This window comes from Rhipicephalus microplus, chromosome 1 (genome assembly GCF_043290135.1).
Source record: "Rhipicephalus microplus isolate Deutch F79 chromosome 1, USDA_Rmic, whole genome shotgun sequence".
Taxonomy (NCBI): domain Eukaryota; kingdom Metazoa; phylum Arthropoda; class Arachnida; order Ixodida; family Ixodidae; genus Rhipicephalus; species Rhipicephalus microplus.
Window position 1 is genome coordinate 59,094,371 of NC_134700.1, and position 18,868 is coordinate 59,113,238.

At 47.0% G+C, this 18,868-nt stretch overlaps 1 protein-coding gene across 1 annotated transcript in view; it reads left to right on the forward strand.

Moving 5' to 3' along the window:
- The first annotated feature begins 4,321 nt into the window (after positions 1-4,321).
- LOC142765359 (uncharacterized) overlaps positions 4,322-18,868 on the forward strand; it is a 28,413-nt gene continuing 13,866 nt past the window's right edge. The window contains exons 1-2 of the mRNA XM_075866161.1: positions 4,322-5,275; positions 6,460-6,644. Coding sequence (XP_075722276.1) covers positions 4,461-5,275; positions 6,460-6,644 — 1,000 coding nt within the window. The 5' untranslated portion in view covers positions 4,322-4,460. The remainder of the gene's footprint in view (positions 5,276-6,459; positions 6,645-18,868) is intronic.

Sequence of the window (18,868 nt, forward strand, 5' to 3'; positions counted from 1 at the left end):
TGACATGAACATTGTCGACAATAACGTCCAAAAGGTTCCGGTTCGTTGTTAATGTTAATCGAGGATTTCTTATGAAGGTCTTCAACGCAGCTTCACCTCCAGAAGCTGCACGGCCTAGTTTTCCGGTCGGAGATGCTGCGAATACGTCGGGGAGGCAGCACGGCGTTGTGGGGGCGACCGGGACTGACGACGAGCAGGGGACGGTGACCGGTCGTAGCGAGGTCTGCTCAGAGGTGCTGTAGGAGCGGAAAATGCGGTTGGCGTTGATGGAGAAAGTGGTGGGGACGCCTGGCGAGCAGAAGTAGTGTGATACTGAGGTGCATATTGGGACGGTGGAGCCCAGCGGCTGCGGCAGTGACGAGCGATATGACCAACGCGTCGACAGTTAAACATATGGGCCTGTCATCAAGAGTACGCCATTCGGACGGATTGCGTTGTATGCGAGGTGCAGAAGGGGTACGATAAGAAGGCTCAGCAGAGTGTATGGTAGGAACAGGATGTAGGCCGACATTCAATAGCTCTTGACGAACGACCGCTTGTATTAAAGAGATCGTGGTCGGGGAAGGCGCAGGCGTCGGTAATGGCGTGGTTATCGGTTGTGCTGCCTCGACCTCTCGACGAATGGTGCGTGTAAGGTTGTCACATCGAGGGGCCTGGTGGAAGGCGTCGTCACACGAAGAAGTGGCCACTGTGTTCAGAAGGCACACGATGCTTTGGGCTACGCGGCGGGCTTTAGCTTGTTCGAGACGTCGGCCTTCTTTAAGGAGTGTGTCGATGCTCGAGACGTTGTTAAAAACCAGCAGGTTGAAAGCATCGTCAGCAATGCCTTTCAAGACGTGGTTAACCTTTTTGTCTTCCGACATGGACTGGTAGGCCTTGGAACAAAGGGGCAAGACGTCAAGAATGTAAGAGACGTACGATTCGGTAGAAGACTGGGCCCGTGTGGCAAGAGTCTTCTTCGCAGTGAGCTGACGACCAGATGAATCACCAAACAGGTCACGTATCTTTTCTTTGAAGAAATCCCAGCTCGTTATGTCAGCTTCGTGGCTTTCAAACCATGTTCGGGGAGTGCCGTCCAGGTAGAAAAGCATGTTGGCGAGCATGAGCGTGGGATCCCATCGGTGAGTAGCACTGACGCGCTCGTACCGCTTCAGCCAAGTGTCTAGATGGATCGTACCATCACCGGAGAAAGTGCCGGAAACCCGGAGGTGCGGAAGTGTGACGTAGGTGGTGGCTTGGACTGATGAGGGTGGCGTAGAGGAAGTACCAGCAGTCGAAGCAGTCGAAAGGTCGCCGATGTTGCGACCGCTGCGCGTCTCCATCGAGGTACGGGGGTCGTCCACCTCCACCAATAATGTTACGAGTAACTTGTTTAATGAGCTATTTACAGCGCCGAGAACCCGACGAGCAAGATGGCGTCAGACCAGCATCCAACGAAAAAGCCCACTTCGTGCTCCTCTTTAATGCAGCCGTGTTTAGCGGCTGTTTTGTATCAACAATATTGTGTCTAAAAACATTGAGCACTTTGGCTTCTGCGTATTTTCTTCATTCCTAAGTGTTTGTATAGCCACATTTGCTTTTTAGTGCCAACTATTTCAAATATGAAATGACTAACTAGACGATGGGTACTACGAGACAGCTGCGATCAAGTATTCATGAGAACGAAATGCTAACACGTCACGTATGATGAATCATATGCATGTACAAAATACAGTGAGCGCGAATTTTAGAGTCACCAACTAGAGACTCATAATAAGATACTTTTTTTCACTACCGGTTTCACTACCTAACATACCTTAACCACTACTTAAAATAGCAGCCCCATGTTTAAGGATTGACACTATCTCATTTATGAGACACTTTATTTTATTGACCCAGCGCATTACACCATGACCTCAGCAGTACGCCAAAGTCCTGGTGCGTTGCCACAAAAGTGCTTCATCACGCAGTACAAATAAATTACCTTTCTAAATGTCCTACGTGCAAGCGAGCAAGTTGAGGTGTTCATTTAAAAAATCGCAGCATTTTCGCGGATTGAAAAATGATGGGTGGGGCGAAGCGTCCGTCAGTCCATGCTTTCATTCGTCCTTTGGTTCTTGCCCCAATTCGTCCGTGCGACCATTCATGCGCATATCCACGCGTCCGTTCATCTGTCCGTGCGTCTATGCCTTTGTACGTCCACGCGTCTGTTCATCTGTCCGTTCGTCTTCTAGCCTGTCAGTCCGTCCGTCCATGCTTCCTTCTAGCGAACACTCCAAGTAGCGCCATCTCGCATTCGCTCCGCGCGTCTATTCATCTGACCGTCCGTGCACTAGTCTGTCTGTCCGTCCGTTTACGCATCCGTCCGGGCGTACCTCTAGTGAACGCTCAAAGTACCACTATCTCCCATCTCGCATCCTGGTGGCTACGTACGACAACAACAGAGGATGGACAGACCCACGCCTTATGGAGCTTCGCTCCTATAGCTGTAGTGCTTTGCACCTCAATGGCCTTCGCTTGCTGAATAACTCGCATTTTATATCTTCGTTTTGTCGAATCTGAGTCGGCGTTAAGTTGCATAATGTTGTCGAACTTTTTTCGCCCTCACTTTTAGCGTTGTTAACAAATGCGTTATAAAACGTTCTCACATTTGAAGTGCCCTTGCACCACCTTTGCCAGCTAAGAAAGAGTTGCTCGAAGGTTCGTCTGGTCAGGCATTGAATAAGACAAAATATGGTGAATGATCAAGTCTGATGATGTTCTAACGTTCTATAACCGCATACGCGTCCCTTGTTCACGAAGTTGGCCTAGAAGTCGTCGTCAATTATGAAGCCAGTAAATGATACGAGTGTGTGCAGACAGCAGGTACAATTGTTGTTGTCTCATTCATAGTAGCTGGCGTTGTCTATATGTTTAGAGATTCTAGGAGGAGGAGGGATGATATGTTCGTGTCCTTGGTGATGACAGTGGCATTGCCTCGTCAATGGCGTGAAGATATTCTTGTTCATTCTCAACAAGGTGATTTCTCGCGTGACTGTAAGTAGTGACGTCACATTTGTGCTCCTTTGGGCGTTTGGAGAACTTTGATGTTTCGCAAATGTATACTTTACAACAATCAGCACACGGTATCTTCACAAGACTCACGAGAATGACTCACTCGGTGGCCCATCTCCTACTTTACAAGAATACTTAGAAGCTTTTGGGCAGGTGTGCACGCAATGCGCAAATCATGCTAAGAAAATACCCGTGAGAGAGCCTCACTGATTTCTTCGGCGTACAGTATGGTCTCACGTGCACACGTTGCTCGAATGATTGATTCATTGATATTTGGGGTTTAACGTCCCAAAACCAACGTATTATTATGAGAGACGCCGTATAGAAGGGTTCCAGAAGTTTCTACCACCTGGGGTTCTTTAACGTGCACCCAAATATAAGCACACAGGCCTACAGCCTTTCCGCCTCCATCGGAAATGCAGCCGCCGCAGCCGGGATTCGAACCAGCGGGTCAGCAGCCGAGTGCCTTAGCCACTAGACCACCAAGGCAGGGCCACGTTGCTCAGAGCTTGACTCTAGTATCTGCTTCTAAGTTTTAGCGATGAAATAATCAGGATATCCGCTGTGGCTGAGCTTATGACGGATAGTTCGTAATTTTTTATTCAACGCATCATTATCTGAGCAGACACTTACGGAGCGTGTTACCAAAGACGACACGATGGCTGTCCTTTGACCGATGGAGTGATGCGAATTATAGCTTAGATAACGGACAGTGTGCACGCAGTTCCTACGCAGAGGAGGGGAGCGCGCTTGCGACCCGGCAAACGTATACTTAAAAAAAATACGGCACATTTTCTTGTCATGATCAGATGTAAATTATACGCTCGCATTCAGCGCGTTCAGGCAGACCAAAAAAGTTCGATGTCATGTTTCATCAAAATGCCGAAGCATTCAACTACGTACCTCCAGAGCACTGAGTGCAGGAATGAACGTCGCAAGTACCCTTTCTTGTAAGGCTTTTAAAACCAGATTAGCAGTAGCGAATAATATCAATGGTACTACTGCAATACCATGCATTTGCTCGTGAATTACACCACGATATAAAAAATATAAGTTCATGAGAGAAAACCACTCCAGCTCACCCCGTTCATGAATGTCAGAGGGAGTTGTGACGTCATCCTGCTGCATTCCGTGGCCGCCTGCTCCAGAGACAAGTGCCTAGACACGCGCTATCTTGGTTTCCTCTATCCGGATATCACGGGAGTCATGTGATTATTCTGACTGTATATATTTCATGACGAAACATAAAGAGGGATTTTTTTCTTGGTCACGATGTAACGAGCATCTGTCGATCACTTTGAGGAGCTTGACATGGTGTCGGAAGTGGTTCCGATGTAGCCAACTAACGCTTCAACGGCCCCGTCAGCAAGCGAGCGAATGGCAGCTGCGTCTACGAGAACAAGCCGTATCGGCGACAACGCTTCAGAATGGCGAGAATCAAGCCTCCTAAGCCCTTCGACTTCCAGAACGCAGCGGACTGGCCCGCATGGATGGATGAATTTGACTACAGATTCGCATCTGGGCTACATGAGAAAAAAGACGAAGTTCAAGTAAGGACTCTTCTCTATACTATGGGCAGAAAGTCGAGGGAGATTCTTTGGTCGCTAAATGTAACAGACGAAGAATTGGAGGACTTCAAGTTCGTAAAGTCTAAATTTAACGACTACTTTGTCCACACCAAGAACATAGTCTACGAAAGTGCTCGTTTTAATCTACGCCGCCAACAACTCAGAGAAACAGTAGACCAGTTCGCAACCGAGCTTAGCAAGTTAGCCAACAGATGCGAGTTCGCAGACATGAAGGAATGCCTAATAAGAGACCGCTTCGTAGTAGGACTACGGGACCGGGTTCTTTCGGAAGAACTGCAGATGGACCCCAAGCTAACGATGGCTACTGCTTTGGCAAGAGCGCGTACGAGCGAAACCGTAAAGCAACAGCAAGCAGAACTAAAAGAGCATGAGGGCACCGTCCCAGAAGCTTGCGTCGCTGCAGTAAAGACCAACAAAGCCGCTGCAAAGAGCACGTTTACTCGCTGTCAGAAGCCCGCTTATCATCAAAATAACTGCAGTTATTGTGCCGGACCATTTCACCCGCGAAACAAGTGTCCAGCACAAAAAGAAACGTGCAGATTTGGCCGCAAGTTGGGCCACTATGAAAAGGCATGCCGAAAAAAGAAGCAAAGAGACACAAATCTCGATAGCATCGCCGGAGCTGATGGCCAGTTTATAGGCACGGTCGAGCAGTATGCGAACACATAATCTGAGCATATCGTGACGGTAAAGATAAACGACCAGACGCTCCGCATGAAAGTAGATATGGGAGCCGAAGTGACAGTCGTCGGTGAAAATTATCCTTTTCTTCCGCCTTCTCTGGAAAACGCAGCCGATCTTAAAGGACCTAGCAATACTAGCATCCGTACGATCGGAAAGTTTGACGCTAAAATATCTTAGAAAGACCGCTGATCACAACAAATCATTTACGTCGTGCAGAACTTGCGCACGCCCTTGTTAGGACTACCAGCCATAAAAGCTCTGGGAATTGTTCGCTTCCTAGATGAATTAGACACTGCTGACAATATCGGAAGCAAGTATCCCAAGATATTTCAAGGCACGAAGAAGAACACACCATACGCCGTGTTCCACATGCAATCCCGTACAGTCTGTCTACACCGCGACAGGTTCCTATTCCTATGAATAAAAAGTCGAAGAATGAACTGGACAGGCTAGAACGAGAAGGAATGATACAGAAGGTCGAAGAACCGACAGAATGGTGCGTGCCTATCGTTAATGTAATGAAGCCGTCTGGTGCAGTAAGGATCTGCGTTGACTTAACTAAATTGAGCCAGTTTGTCAGACGAGAGCGTCATCAACTGCCAACAATCGAGCAAGTTAAGGGAAGCTTCTAGGAAGCCAAAGTCTTCTCTAAACTTGGCGCGCATTCTGGTTTCTACCAGATTAGGCTTTCCGAGGAATGTCAAAAGCCCACGACTTTCATTACGCCGTACGGGCGGTACTGCTACCGCAGGTTGTCGTTCGGGATTACATCCGCACCTGAACTTTTTCAAAGAAAGTTCTCGCAAGTCCTAGAAGGCCTAGACAGCGTACTGAACTACATGGAGGACATTCTGGTGTACGGCAAGAACTAAGTGGAACATGACAAGCGGCTTTGTAACGTCCTCGAATGACTTCAACAAGCAGGCAGCTAAATTCTCAACAGGGAAAAGAGTTGTTTCTCAGCTAAAGAGGTCGCATTCTTGGGGATGATCTTCGATGCCAACGGCGTGCGTCCAGACCCCGAGAAAGTTAGAGCAATCAAGCAATTGCCCGGAACCCAAAACGTTGCTGAGGTTTGATCCTTATTAGGTATGATGAACTATCTCGCAAGGTTTTTATCTGATGCAGCTTCAATGTCTGCTCCTTTACGCAGCCTCCTCAACAAGGACAGCGACTGCTATTGGGGACCTCAACAAGAGACAGCTTTTGAGAAGATCAAGACCACTCTCAGCTCAGACAGATGCCTGGCGAGGTACAACCCCCGGTACTCGACAATTGTATCGGTGGACGCGTCTTCACTAGGGGTTGGCGCAGTACTCCTCCAGGATCAGCCATCTGGTGAGGGACGTCCTGTTGCATATGCCTCCAGATCGCTCACAAAAACAGAACAAAGGTATTCAGAGATCGAAAAAGAAGCATTAGCTTTAACTTGGGCGGCGGAACCCTTCGACCAATTCCTAAGAGGCCTCACGTTTCTATTTGAGACGGATCACAAGCCTCTCCTCCCGCTACTGGGTCGAGGTCCTCTTGATTCTCTACCGCCAAGAATTCAAAGGTTCAGAATGTGTCTTATGCGGTACTCGTTCACGTAACAAACGTCCCGGGAAAAAACATTGCTACGGCGGACACACTTTCTCGCGTGAGAGTGATGAACACTGCGCTTTCGGTCGGAGAGTTGTCTGAAGCAGACGTTTCGGCTCACGTGGAGGGCGTCGTTCAGCATGCGTTCTCTGACGACATGCTCGAACACATACGCTCAGAGTAAGCAAACAACCCCGAATGTGCATCGTTGCTCGAGGCTTGTATGCAAGGTTGGCCCGCTAAGCACTACACACCACAACTTCTCAAGCCATTCTGGGCGCATCGTGGTAACATCACGGTATGCAAGCCGCTGCTTTTGAAGGACTCAAAGCTGGTGATTCCACGAGCGCTGCGGAAAGAAATGCTTCGGAAGGTTCACGAGGGACACCAGGGAATTGCACGCTGCCGCGCGAGCGCTAAAGAATCTCGCTCACGGTCAGGAATTAGCAAAGACATTGCACAAACTGTGGCCAACTGCCAAGCATGCGCTACAGAGCGTACCCAATTTTCCGAACCAATTATTCTATCGGAAACAACCGAGTTGCCATGGCAGAAAATCGGAATTGATTTATTTGAGATGAAAGGAGCTGTCCATCTTCCCATTGTTGATTATCACTCCAAGTATCCTGAGCTGGCCCTGCTGAATCGAGGAACGTCGTCGAAGGCTGTCATCCAGCACGTGAAAAACTGCTTTGCCAGACATGGGATACCGCAAACGGTAATATCAGACAACGGACCACAATTCACCTCATTCGCGTTTGCTGATTTTGCAAGAAACTACGGCTTTAGGCATGTCACAACAAGTCCTCGTTACCCTCAATCTAACGGGGAGCTGAGCGCATGGTAGGGATTCCTACAGGACTTTTAAAGAAGGGAGAGGACCCCTACATCACATTGCTGAACTATAGAAACACGCCGGGTCCAACCGGCTATAGTCCAGCGCAGCTGCTAATGAGCCGCCGTTTACGCTCAAAAGTACCCTGCCTGCCATCTGCGCTAAAACCAAAAGTAGTAAACGCTTCTTGGAAAGAGCAAGACAAAAAATACAGACAAAAACAAAAGATGTATTTTGACAAACGTCATGCTGCGAGATCTCTTCCCTGTCTATCCGCAGGCACTCAAGTATGGCTCAAAGACAAGAGGTGCCGAGGGCACGGTCCTTCGTCCTTCTAAAACACACCCATATCCTACTGGGTCCAAACTGAAGGAAAAACCGTACGCAGAAACAGGCGTCCATTCTTCCTTCTCCCACACGGAGGAGAAACAAGCCCCGTAAGGATGGAGCAGCATCCACGAAACAGCGAGCCAACGGACGCGACGGACAAAGACACCGTAGCTACCAAGTCGTCTGACATCCAAGAGCCTCGTTCATCGAACAATACTTCAAGTCCGGAGCAAAGAACGACGTGATGAGGGCGCGTCATACGAGCTCCAAAAAGAATTGGTATTGATGATTAATTTCTGAAATGCTTTCATTTTTTGGCAGGCCCACGATGCTTATAAAACGGGGAAGATGTGACGTCATCCTGCTGCATTCCATGGCCGCCGGCTCCAGAGACAAGCACCAAGACACGCGCTATCTTGGTTTCCTCTTTCCGGTTATCACGGGAGTCATGTGATCATTCTGACTGTATATATTTCACGACGAAACATTAAACAGGGCTTTTTTTTCTTGGTCACGATGTAACGAGCGTCTGTCGATCACTCTGACGAGCTTGACAGGAGTGCAATCAGGAAGTTTGCTTTTAGGAATTAATCTGACGTAATTATGGCCAATTCCACTGTAACACTTGTAAAAAGTGACGCGATGTCAAACTAGATCGTAGCATCATTAACCCTTAGCGTGACGCATTTTTAAATATACTTTCTTGGGGTGCTGAGGAATATTTTTGAAAGAAACCACATAGGACAGAGAGCACACTTGCAAGCACTTTCTTTTAAAGTTGGTGGGAATATCTATACAGTCAGGAGGCCGAGAAAATGATACACAGAACGGGCAAATGATGTCGGATGTGCCAGAACATATAAGCGAAATCTTGAGATCACCTAACATAGAATATACTTGTACTCAATTTCCAACAGATTAAGAGATGGGGCACTCACACATTCTGTCCTTGCCATGCCAATAAAAAACACTTCATATATTTCTTCGTGCACTTTTATCCCAATATTTTGGCAATACTTTATTGATATGCATAGTTCAACATCCTAAAATCACCATCCGATAATGAGAGCCACTGTAGTGGAGGCCTCCAGATATTTAGGCCACATTAGGTTCTGAAGTGCACCAGAATCTTTGCCATTACTTGGAATTCAGCAAAGATCGGGGTGCACTCACAATTGGCACAGTCACTTGTCATGTGGCTGCCCACTGGTCCGCACAGGAGATTTTTTTGCTCTTTAAGGTGATCATTCAGACAACGCTCCGTCGGAAGGATAGTACCGACAGAATGATAAAAAATAGTATACACAACGCCTGTACTGCATTCTAGAAACATCTTTCTGCTATATAATGAATACAAGTCTCTTTTCAGTTAGAAGGTAACGTCACGATTTTAATAAGATGTTCTGGCATATGCGTCAGCACTTTCTTTCATTTTGTCACTTTGTTGCCAGTTTTACAGTATATAAATTACCACCATTTGTGCAATAGTGTGATTGTAAGTGTGCGCTCTCTGCTATCTAACTTTTTTCTTAAACGTATATTTGTGGGCCAAGAGACTGTATTTTTTTTCAAAAGTCAATACCAACACAAGAAGCCACTTTTTCATAGAGTCACACGCTTTGCCTTCGAAAATCATGCAAAAATATTCTCAACGTGCGTCGAGGTGTCGCCGGCTTGAGGACTCAACCCTTGGTAAAGGTAGCCTGATAGTCGGTAGGGCGGTGATCTGATGAAGTGCACAATGGGTCGAAGTGGAACGCCAGTCTTGAAGACTTGTGGAACGCGAGTGTTAACCCAAGCCATACATTGCAGGAGCGAAATCATTCGTGCCGAACATACGGAAATAAAGACCAATGTTCTGCGGAGAAACCAACCTGTATAACCTACAACCTAACTTTTACAACCGAGGCTGTAGCCTGCTTGTAGGGTAATAAGCTATGACCGCGTACGTATGAGGGTCTCAGTGAAAAGGCAGCATTCTATCGTTGTCGCCGTTTTTTTCAACAAGTCTGTAGCATTTCCTTTGTCGGAAGGCAGAACAGTGATGCTTCTGTTACTCAGCAGTCTTCGAAACAATTGCTTCTTTGCTACCGACAAAAGTGTCTCCATGTCGTATTTTTGTACACCCGAAAGCAAACTAAGAACGCGGGTGTGAGCGTTTTGTACTTCTAAGGGAAGTTGGCTCACTGCGTGTTCTAAGACTGAGACCCCATCTTCTGACCTTTCTTGAGTTTACGTGTTAAAAATTATTCCACGGGACTCATTTTTGGTCGATGTGTAAAAGGATAGGTTGATGACATCTTGTGCATTATCTGGCCCTTCCGGTTGGAGTGCGGCCAGTTTGCTTTCATGTGAAGTTTTTTGAAAGCTTTCCACCGTAGTTGCGGTGATGTTAGCGCGCAGCTGCATTTCGGGAAATTAACCAGGCATCAGGTGCTCTATCTGGTGGCACGCAAAAAAAAAACGTTTAGGTTTTGAGATTGTGCAGTTTTTCACAAAACGTAAAAAAAAACACACGCTTGCAGTATACTTTGCTCCACTTCATGGAAAATCGGGTGGCTCCATGATGTGGCAACAGGGCATCTCAAATGCAGACTCCTTGGCTTCAAGTCTTCCCGTTTACATGTGAGGTTGAAATCCAGATGTGTCTTTAACGCTGCTATATACCTAGTGCGTGATGTCTCCGTAACGACGTCTTCGTAACGGCAACTTGTCCATAATTGCGCCGGTAAGTAACGTAACCCTGAGCTGGACAAAAACTTGTATGGTAAGATATTGAATAAGATGAAACACGGTCATTGATTAAGCCATATCATTATCTGATGTGTTGAACCGCATATGGGTTCCTTGTTCAGTGAGCCGGACTAGATATCATTGTGAATTATGTAGCTAGCAGGTGACGCAGCGAGCGTGCGTAAATAACAAGCAAGGTTCCTGTTATCCTGTTTCATGTATATTTTTTAAAATATAATTCATGAATTGCTCACATCCTTACAAATAAACTCGAGAACTATTTCGTTATTGTAAATGACAGGCTGCCGAAGGAATCAATCCCAGGAGTAATGTACAAGATACCGTGTGCTGATTGCCGTCAAGTGTACATTATCAAAACAAAAAAGTTCTCCCGACGTATCAAGAAGCAGATGCGTAACATCACTAACCTTGGTCACAGACAAAAAAAGGACAAAATGATTGATTTTTATTAAAAAAACGTTTCTACAAAAGCATGAGGATCCGTATACAATATGGCTAGCTTAGGATCCGTTACATACAGGGCATTTTGTGGCCTAATTAGCGAGTAGAATTTGTATACAGAGAATGTCATCATAAATAGTACATTCCAATACGATCATCTAGGGAAAAACAACAGAAATAATGTGACATGTACATGCATTTCAATGACATAAACAGAATAAGTGGTAGCTCCGCGATAGAAAGTTTCCTGCGTGGTGGTTCATGGGCTCTCGGACACAGACAAGTTCACGGAAAAGAAAACATTTATGCACAACACAATTACGATCACAAGTGTACACACTTTATATAGACAGCCGAGGAGTACAACACAGTTAAGTTCCCGGTCCTTGCAGTCCTAACGCCCAAACATATCTCTACACGCCTTGCCTCTATCAGTAACTATCGTTCCGAGACGACATTCAGGGCACTGATGACCGCGTAGTCGACGCACTCTTGTGGCAGGAGAGAGAGGGACACGCTGACTAGTGCAGCCCAGGCACGCTAGGAAGTACGATGTACACGCATAGCGCCGATACCACGCCGCAGTCGGTTGTGCTGGATTGCGAACCTAGACGTAGCGCCAAGTCCACGTCCTCAGCAGGCGGTTGTGCCGGACCGCAAAAGACTCAGCAACGCGGAACGCCTCTGTAACTAGTTTGTCTCGAACACTATCTGGCCACGATGAGCAGCCCGTTCTGGCCCGCTCCCATGTTCACCATAGAAACGCGCCACAAGGCCTGATCTGACAACCACCCGTTCACCGCTAAAATGCCTGTCTCGTCCCGGCTTGACCAATGGCCTCAAGGTGGCAACGCAGGCTCCTCCAGTCGACGTTCGTAGGCTCACGCGCCTCACGCTCGCCTTCCGTGAGCACACTTCTCCGTCCTCGTTTGCGTCACCACTTTTGGGTCGCACTTTGTGTTTCGGTTTCTTACTACACTTCCCCCCAAATTTCACTACGTTGTTCCGCGGAAAACTTTAGCACTGACGTGGTGAAATGGAACACAGCGATAATAGGACCAATCACTGGCACATGCAAAAATGTGAGCAATGCAAGCATCTGTCACAAAACACTGCGACACACTTGCTCCACACACAATAAATATCACGGGAGGTTGACACACTCCTCGCACGTTTTAAAATAGTCGGCAGTTACACGTACTACAGTACGCATGCGTACTGTTTATGCGTTACCACGAGGTGCACTTAGACGACTCCCTCCAAGAATAAAACACGCGCCGACATTCAGCACACACAACGCAATATTTAAAACACAGATGTTTTGTCACCATGACGACACCACACCATGTTTTACCTAGTCGGCGTCACTAAGTATTGTAAAGTGTCTGGCACGTCTTGCTCCTTTGTCGTCGATAATGACACTGCAAAGGCGGTGTTCGCAGCAATGGCGTCGGCAGCGATAGTGACTGATGCACCGGCCATTGGTATGCAGCGATGGCCGATGCAGCTATTCTCGTGCCATCGCTATGCAGCGTAAGAAGTCCCGGCCGATTTCGAAAGCACCGTCTGCTTCAGCGTTGCTTGAAATAGGCATGCTGCCTGGCTTATTGGTTTAGCGCTACCCTGAGCATTGGTTCCATAGACGACCGCATGTCATCATGTGGGGGAACTATACTGTGGAAGCGCGTCGCATCTGGTCGAGATTGCTGCCATGGCGATACAGAAAGCAGTGAATATCCATCTGGATGTGCCCTTATTTGCTATCGTATCACGCAAGCGGTGTGGGTGTCGCTGTCTGCTACCTTTCACTGGAATCCAGTGAAAGGTAGCAAGTTTGGCGGCTTCACTCACGGTTATCTGATCTCGTCACCTTCCTCGATGACCTTTTGAATTTTTCAGCGTCATTACCTAGATGTACGTTCATCTACTCGAATTACCCGTCTTGTTGTCCATCATCTTCAATATGTCCAGTGATGGTGCTCCTCTGATGTTTCCAAGGACAACATCGTGAAGTGAGTCATGCAGGCAGTGTGAATGAGCTTGTCCTTTGAAAATAGGCGTATCGAGATTGAGCACAGCTTCTGTTAGATAGTGTACCCTGCTGTCCAGTAATAATACTGGTCAATGCGTTTCTGGGAGGTTGTTTTTTGACACTAGTGCCTGTCGCACCATTACCGTATTGAAGGTACTCTCACGGAGTACTGTCACTGGGCGTTTATTCAGAAAGCCGTTCATGACAGCCATATTTTCAATTCCCCTGGATAACACATTTCGGCTGACCACAACGTTTTTGCACAACGTTGACAACAGGGATGCTTTGCTCGTCTTCAAAAACTACGTAATCTTCGTTCGCTGCAGATTTGCCACCGCGTCTGTGTACTGACACCACACAAGATGCTATACATCTGTCTCCTGTACCGTTGGAATACTCTTCACCTACGTGATCATCTACAGGGAAACAAGCTTTTGTGCGTGACCAGCATACAGCTGCGTGATGCCCTGTCTTGTCATAAAGAAAGCACCGATTCGCAGTTTTCCCAGCCTTTGCAGACTCGGACTTCTACATAGACAGCCATGGTTCTTTGGGAACACGTTCTCTTCTTAGGTAAGTGAACGCCGTCACTTCCACGAAGTTGATGGCAGTCTCACAAAAGGTACTCAGCGTATTGCATCTTCCTTCCTTAACAAAGATCTTGGGGGCCAAAAAACAACACTTGATCAACTGCTCATTCATAACAATTTCACCCATGCCATCAAAGTTTTTCTCTGTTTTCCCCATCTTCATCCAACGGTCAAAGTAGTCAGAAAGTCTGGCAGGATACTGCAGAGCGATCTCATTCTCTTCTGGCCTGGCTTTGCGAAACTTCTCTCGGCAGCCTTCGGCAGTATATCAAAACCTCTGAAGAAGTACCGCTCTTAGTCCATCATAACTATGCGCAGCTGTTGAATCCGACCCGCCTATCACGGTTAGTGCTTCTCCTGTCATGCATAGGCTAAGCGAAATAGCCGACTTCTCGCGTGGCCATTCTTGTCATGTTGCAACCCGTTCAATTCGCCGCAGATACGCGTCGAGGTCGTCCCGAGCATCACTGTATGGTGTTTTGAATTCGTGAGGTCTGCAGACTTCTGAAATGCTTCAAGTACTCTTGCGAGATCGTCTTTGTTGCTCCGTCTCAGTGTATTGTAACCTGTTCGACTTTTTTGACGTCGAAGCTTCAGTTCTAGATTGTTCAGCTTCTGCTCTTGTACTCTATGCTGCCTTGCAGCATTTCCTTTCCTGAACAAGTGTTCTTTACACGTTCATCGTGGGCTTCAACACACGCTCTTTCAACCCATTCTCTAGCTCCTAATCCTGCAACCTGAGCTGTCGATCAGGTGCAATAACTTTTTCCCTATTCATGTTCAGGCTATAATCTGAGTATCTGTGACACAGACAATTTCACTGAGAAGGAAAAATGTTTGCACAACACGGTTACGATCACAAATGTACACACTTTCAATACATAGCCGAACAGTACAGCACAGTTACATTCCTTACGGTCCCGTACCCCACAAGTATCTCTACACGCCCTGACTCGTTCGGTAACTATCTTTAGGAAACGACACTCACGGCGCCAATGACCGCGTAGTCGACGCACTCTTTTGGCAGGAGAGAGAGGCGCGCTGACTCATCCGGCCCAGGCCCGCTCCGAAGCACAATGTACCCGCGTAGCGCCGAGACCGCGCCGCAGTCGGTTGTGCCGGACCCCAGCAGACTCAGCACCGTGAATGGACTCCATAGCTGGTTTGTCTCGGGCATCTTCTGGCCACGATGAGCAGCCCGTCCTGGCCCGCTCGCAAGTTCACCATAAAAATGCACCACAAGGCCTGGTCTGGAAGCCACCGGTTCACCGCAGGAAACGCCTGGCTCGTCTCGGCTTGACCGATGGCCTCAAGGTGGCAACGCACGCTCTTCCAGTTGACGTTCCAACGCCTGACGCGCCTCATGCTCGCCTTTCACGATCATAGTTTGTCGCCCTCGTTTGCGTCACCACTTTCTGTTTTGGTTTCTTACTACACCCGAGTGACTGCATTATATTTGGCACACATTTAACTAGGTGCCACTGCTGAGCATGCTGATTAACCTAATCACGCAACTGACTGGGACCATGGCACTGTTGCCGCAGATGAAAAAAAAAACGTATTATTTGCCGGCTCTTAGAATGTAAAATCATTCAGTCAGGCAAGCGACAATAAATAGGACAATGGCGGTATCTGCTATCTACGCACGCTCATTGCATCACCTGATGGTTTCATATTTGACTACGACTTCTAGTCTAGCTTAGTGAATGAGGAACGAGGTTGTGGTTCCATAACGCCAAATTGTTATCAGACTTGTTGAGAGACTGTGTTTCATCTCACTTTGGGCACCAGTGCCAGCAGCCGTGTCATATGAGCATTGTCTTACTTTATTCTTGCCTATTTGCAGAAAGCCACAATATGGCCGCCATTCCTGAATTCATGACAGTGTGCATTGCCACGTGTCTGACCACAAAAAGCCAGGAAAGTTGGTGTCATCGACGTATTCAAGAGAGCATGTACTGCGCTGACACATGCAGGGCCATACCTGTGACATCACTGTTTGTACTCCCTTGCAACAGGCCAGAAAGGAGGATATTCTGCTCTTGGGTAGAAATGTCTATACGCAATCACCACGTTGTACTCAACCACATTTAGGACATACTGGCAGCACACGTTTTATCCTGCCTTTGTCTCATTACCTATTTGCACACGCGCAGATTGGTTCGAGTTGTTTGTACATGGTACTAATTCACATCTTCTCCTACTGTGTTAGAACAATTAACGTAAGGGAGTCCTATAAACATCGCTTTTCTAAAAATCAGAATGTCATAAATTGTGCAGAATGCCGCCCATACCATGACCTCCGAGAATGTGTAGGTGTAAATGAGCGCACCAGCAGAAAAAAAAGGCCAAAAGATTCAGAATGCTAGAAAATGTCAGACCTGTCATACAGGTGGCGCAACATGTCGCTTAAGAGTTAGCTGTTCAATATTCAAGCCCTTAAAAAATGTAAAACCATGTTTAGGGGCTTACGCATGAATATGCACGGAAGATCGACGGCTGCCTGAACGTCAGTATGACGATGATGACACTGCTGCCCTCACTCATCTGGCTGTTTTCACGATTGTATATTCTGACTTATCGGGTGATAATGTGCATTCTGGTAGTTCTTCATGCTGTTTAAGGGTGAACCAATTATTCAGAGCGCTTTGATATGCTCATGGCATGGCATAGCATGGCTCAAAAGTTGCCGGGAATGTCCGGCACGTGAACGGAGAAGCCGCTGCACCAGATTTGTTGCGATTGTGACACGAGAAAATGCTTCAGTGAGGCTGTTCACTGCAAAACGGTTTATTCAGCCCACTTCTGCGTTTAAAATAAAGTAATGCGGACTGCGGAAGCGATAAACAACAGTGAGAAACGGTAGCTGATCATAGAATAGTGCGATTGCTAGTATATCATGTCGTCTTTCGCACCTGTATATTAATAAAGAATCCAGCACTATCATTGGCGCACTTGGTAATTCAAGAATTCATTGGACTCTTTCCATCGCGCACGCAGCATTATCAGTATAGCTTAGAGCAGTGGTCGGCAACCTTGTGAGGCGAAATACCATGCTCACATGCCAACGACAGAGCGCAGGACGGACGGACGGGAAATGGGGGGGAGGGAGAGGAGTATCGAGGTGAACGATGAAGACAAGAAAAAAAACGGTCCATCGAGAATAATTCAAGAAAGAAGGATAAAATTATGTTTATTTGATGCCTGCATCCCACATTGTCGTTGTTGGCTCCTCAATGGTTCAAAGCCTGTACATTGACAAGGGTTTACTAACAGCAACAGTCATAAAAAAAGAAATGGTGAGAAAATAAATTGGGTGCCTTTTATAAGGAGGAGGAGTAAATGAGGAAGGGCAGGGAGGTTAGCCAGTTCTCAGACTGGCTGGCTACCCTGTAGCCTTTTATAGAGTAGTAATTGCGATAGTGATGACGTTAAGTCCTGTCACGCGCACACACTATCACCTATACACTGCTCACACATACGCGCTGATGCAGGTGTACTGACACAACACTCATTCCCATTTACGCGAGACTTGACATGGCAATACAGGATGTTGCGATCTCAACATCTGCCCTCTCGGATTCTGCGACGCCATGGAGGTAGAAACTGGCCCATGGGAAGGCTCGTTGGGCTTCTTGCGATAATGGCTTGATAGACAAAGTAGGCACTTGCTGTTGGCTGGAGGTTCGCAGAATCATGCCTGGCGTAGGCGGGGTGAGAGGCCCTCGGCACACGTATACCTCACTTCTTGTACGCGTGTTGGTTTCATTAAGGGTGCTTTGTTTTATGTGTTGTAATATTTTTTGGAGCTAATATGAGTGTGGTAAAAAAAGACGATGAAAATAACAGGAAAAAATACGGCACGTAACGTCGAAAAGAGAGCGCGTGGTTGTAGCGGTGATGGAGAAAGAAGAAAGAAGCAGCCAGGCTCGGAAGAACAGAGGAGGCCGTGGAAGAAGATGTTGATTGATTGATTTATATGTAGGGTTTGAATGTCTCAAAACCACCATATAATTATGACCGACACCGTAGTAGAAGGCTCCGGAAATTTCGACCACCTGTGGTTCTTTAACGTGCGCCCATATCTGAGCACATGGGCCTACAGCATTTCCGCCTTCATGCGAAATGAAGCCGCCGCAGCCGGGATTCGATCTCGCGACCTGCGGGTCAATAGCCAAGTACCTTGCTCACTAGACTGTCGTGGCGGGACGAAGAACAAGATGTTTCAGAAGCACCTTAGAGACTGCAGAACCGATACATCTTCGTTTTATTATTGACAGAACAAGAATCTTAAAGAAACTATACAGAGTGCGCCCCTGGCCACTTTCTTTTCGCCTCTGAGCTCCAGGTACACTGTTTTCTACATCTTCCCGCCGGCGACTTTCAGCCAAAGCAGCCTTGAAGCGAATACAGTACTTGAATCGGCCTTTAGATCAGTTTTTTTTTCAGGTTTAAGAAGCAAGCGTCTTCTTAATTGTGCATCCTTGCCTGGTTAAATCTCTAGACCTTGCAGAGTTGTCACTCTGTTCTTTTTCACGCCTCTCCAAGCAGAAGTATCTGTTCTTGTATCTTTATATGAGCTCATGTCTTTCTGCTGGCAAACGTAAACTCTCTCAGGTACTCCTTTTTTCATCTGTCCGCCAGGTTATCACTGTCTGTTTTCTTGCCCTTCAATATTTCAGCAAACTGTATTCTCCAGGTATGCTGTCTTCCTGCTTGTTATTTGCTTTCCTGCCACCTATACCATCCGCCGGTTTGATAGATTGGGGCTCGTTAGGGTCGTCATACACATAAGAGATCGGTTGTTTATTATACCCGCTGCTTCAACAACCACAGTTAGCAGCTCTTCTTTATCGAAAACTCGGGCACGTATAGTTTATGCAATTGACGTGTTAAAGCTTCCAATCAAGCTTTCACAAAATGCTCCCCACGATGGAGCTGCCACTAAAATAAACTTCCACTTCATTTTCTGTTTACTGATATAGTGTTGAACCCTTTC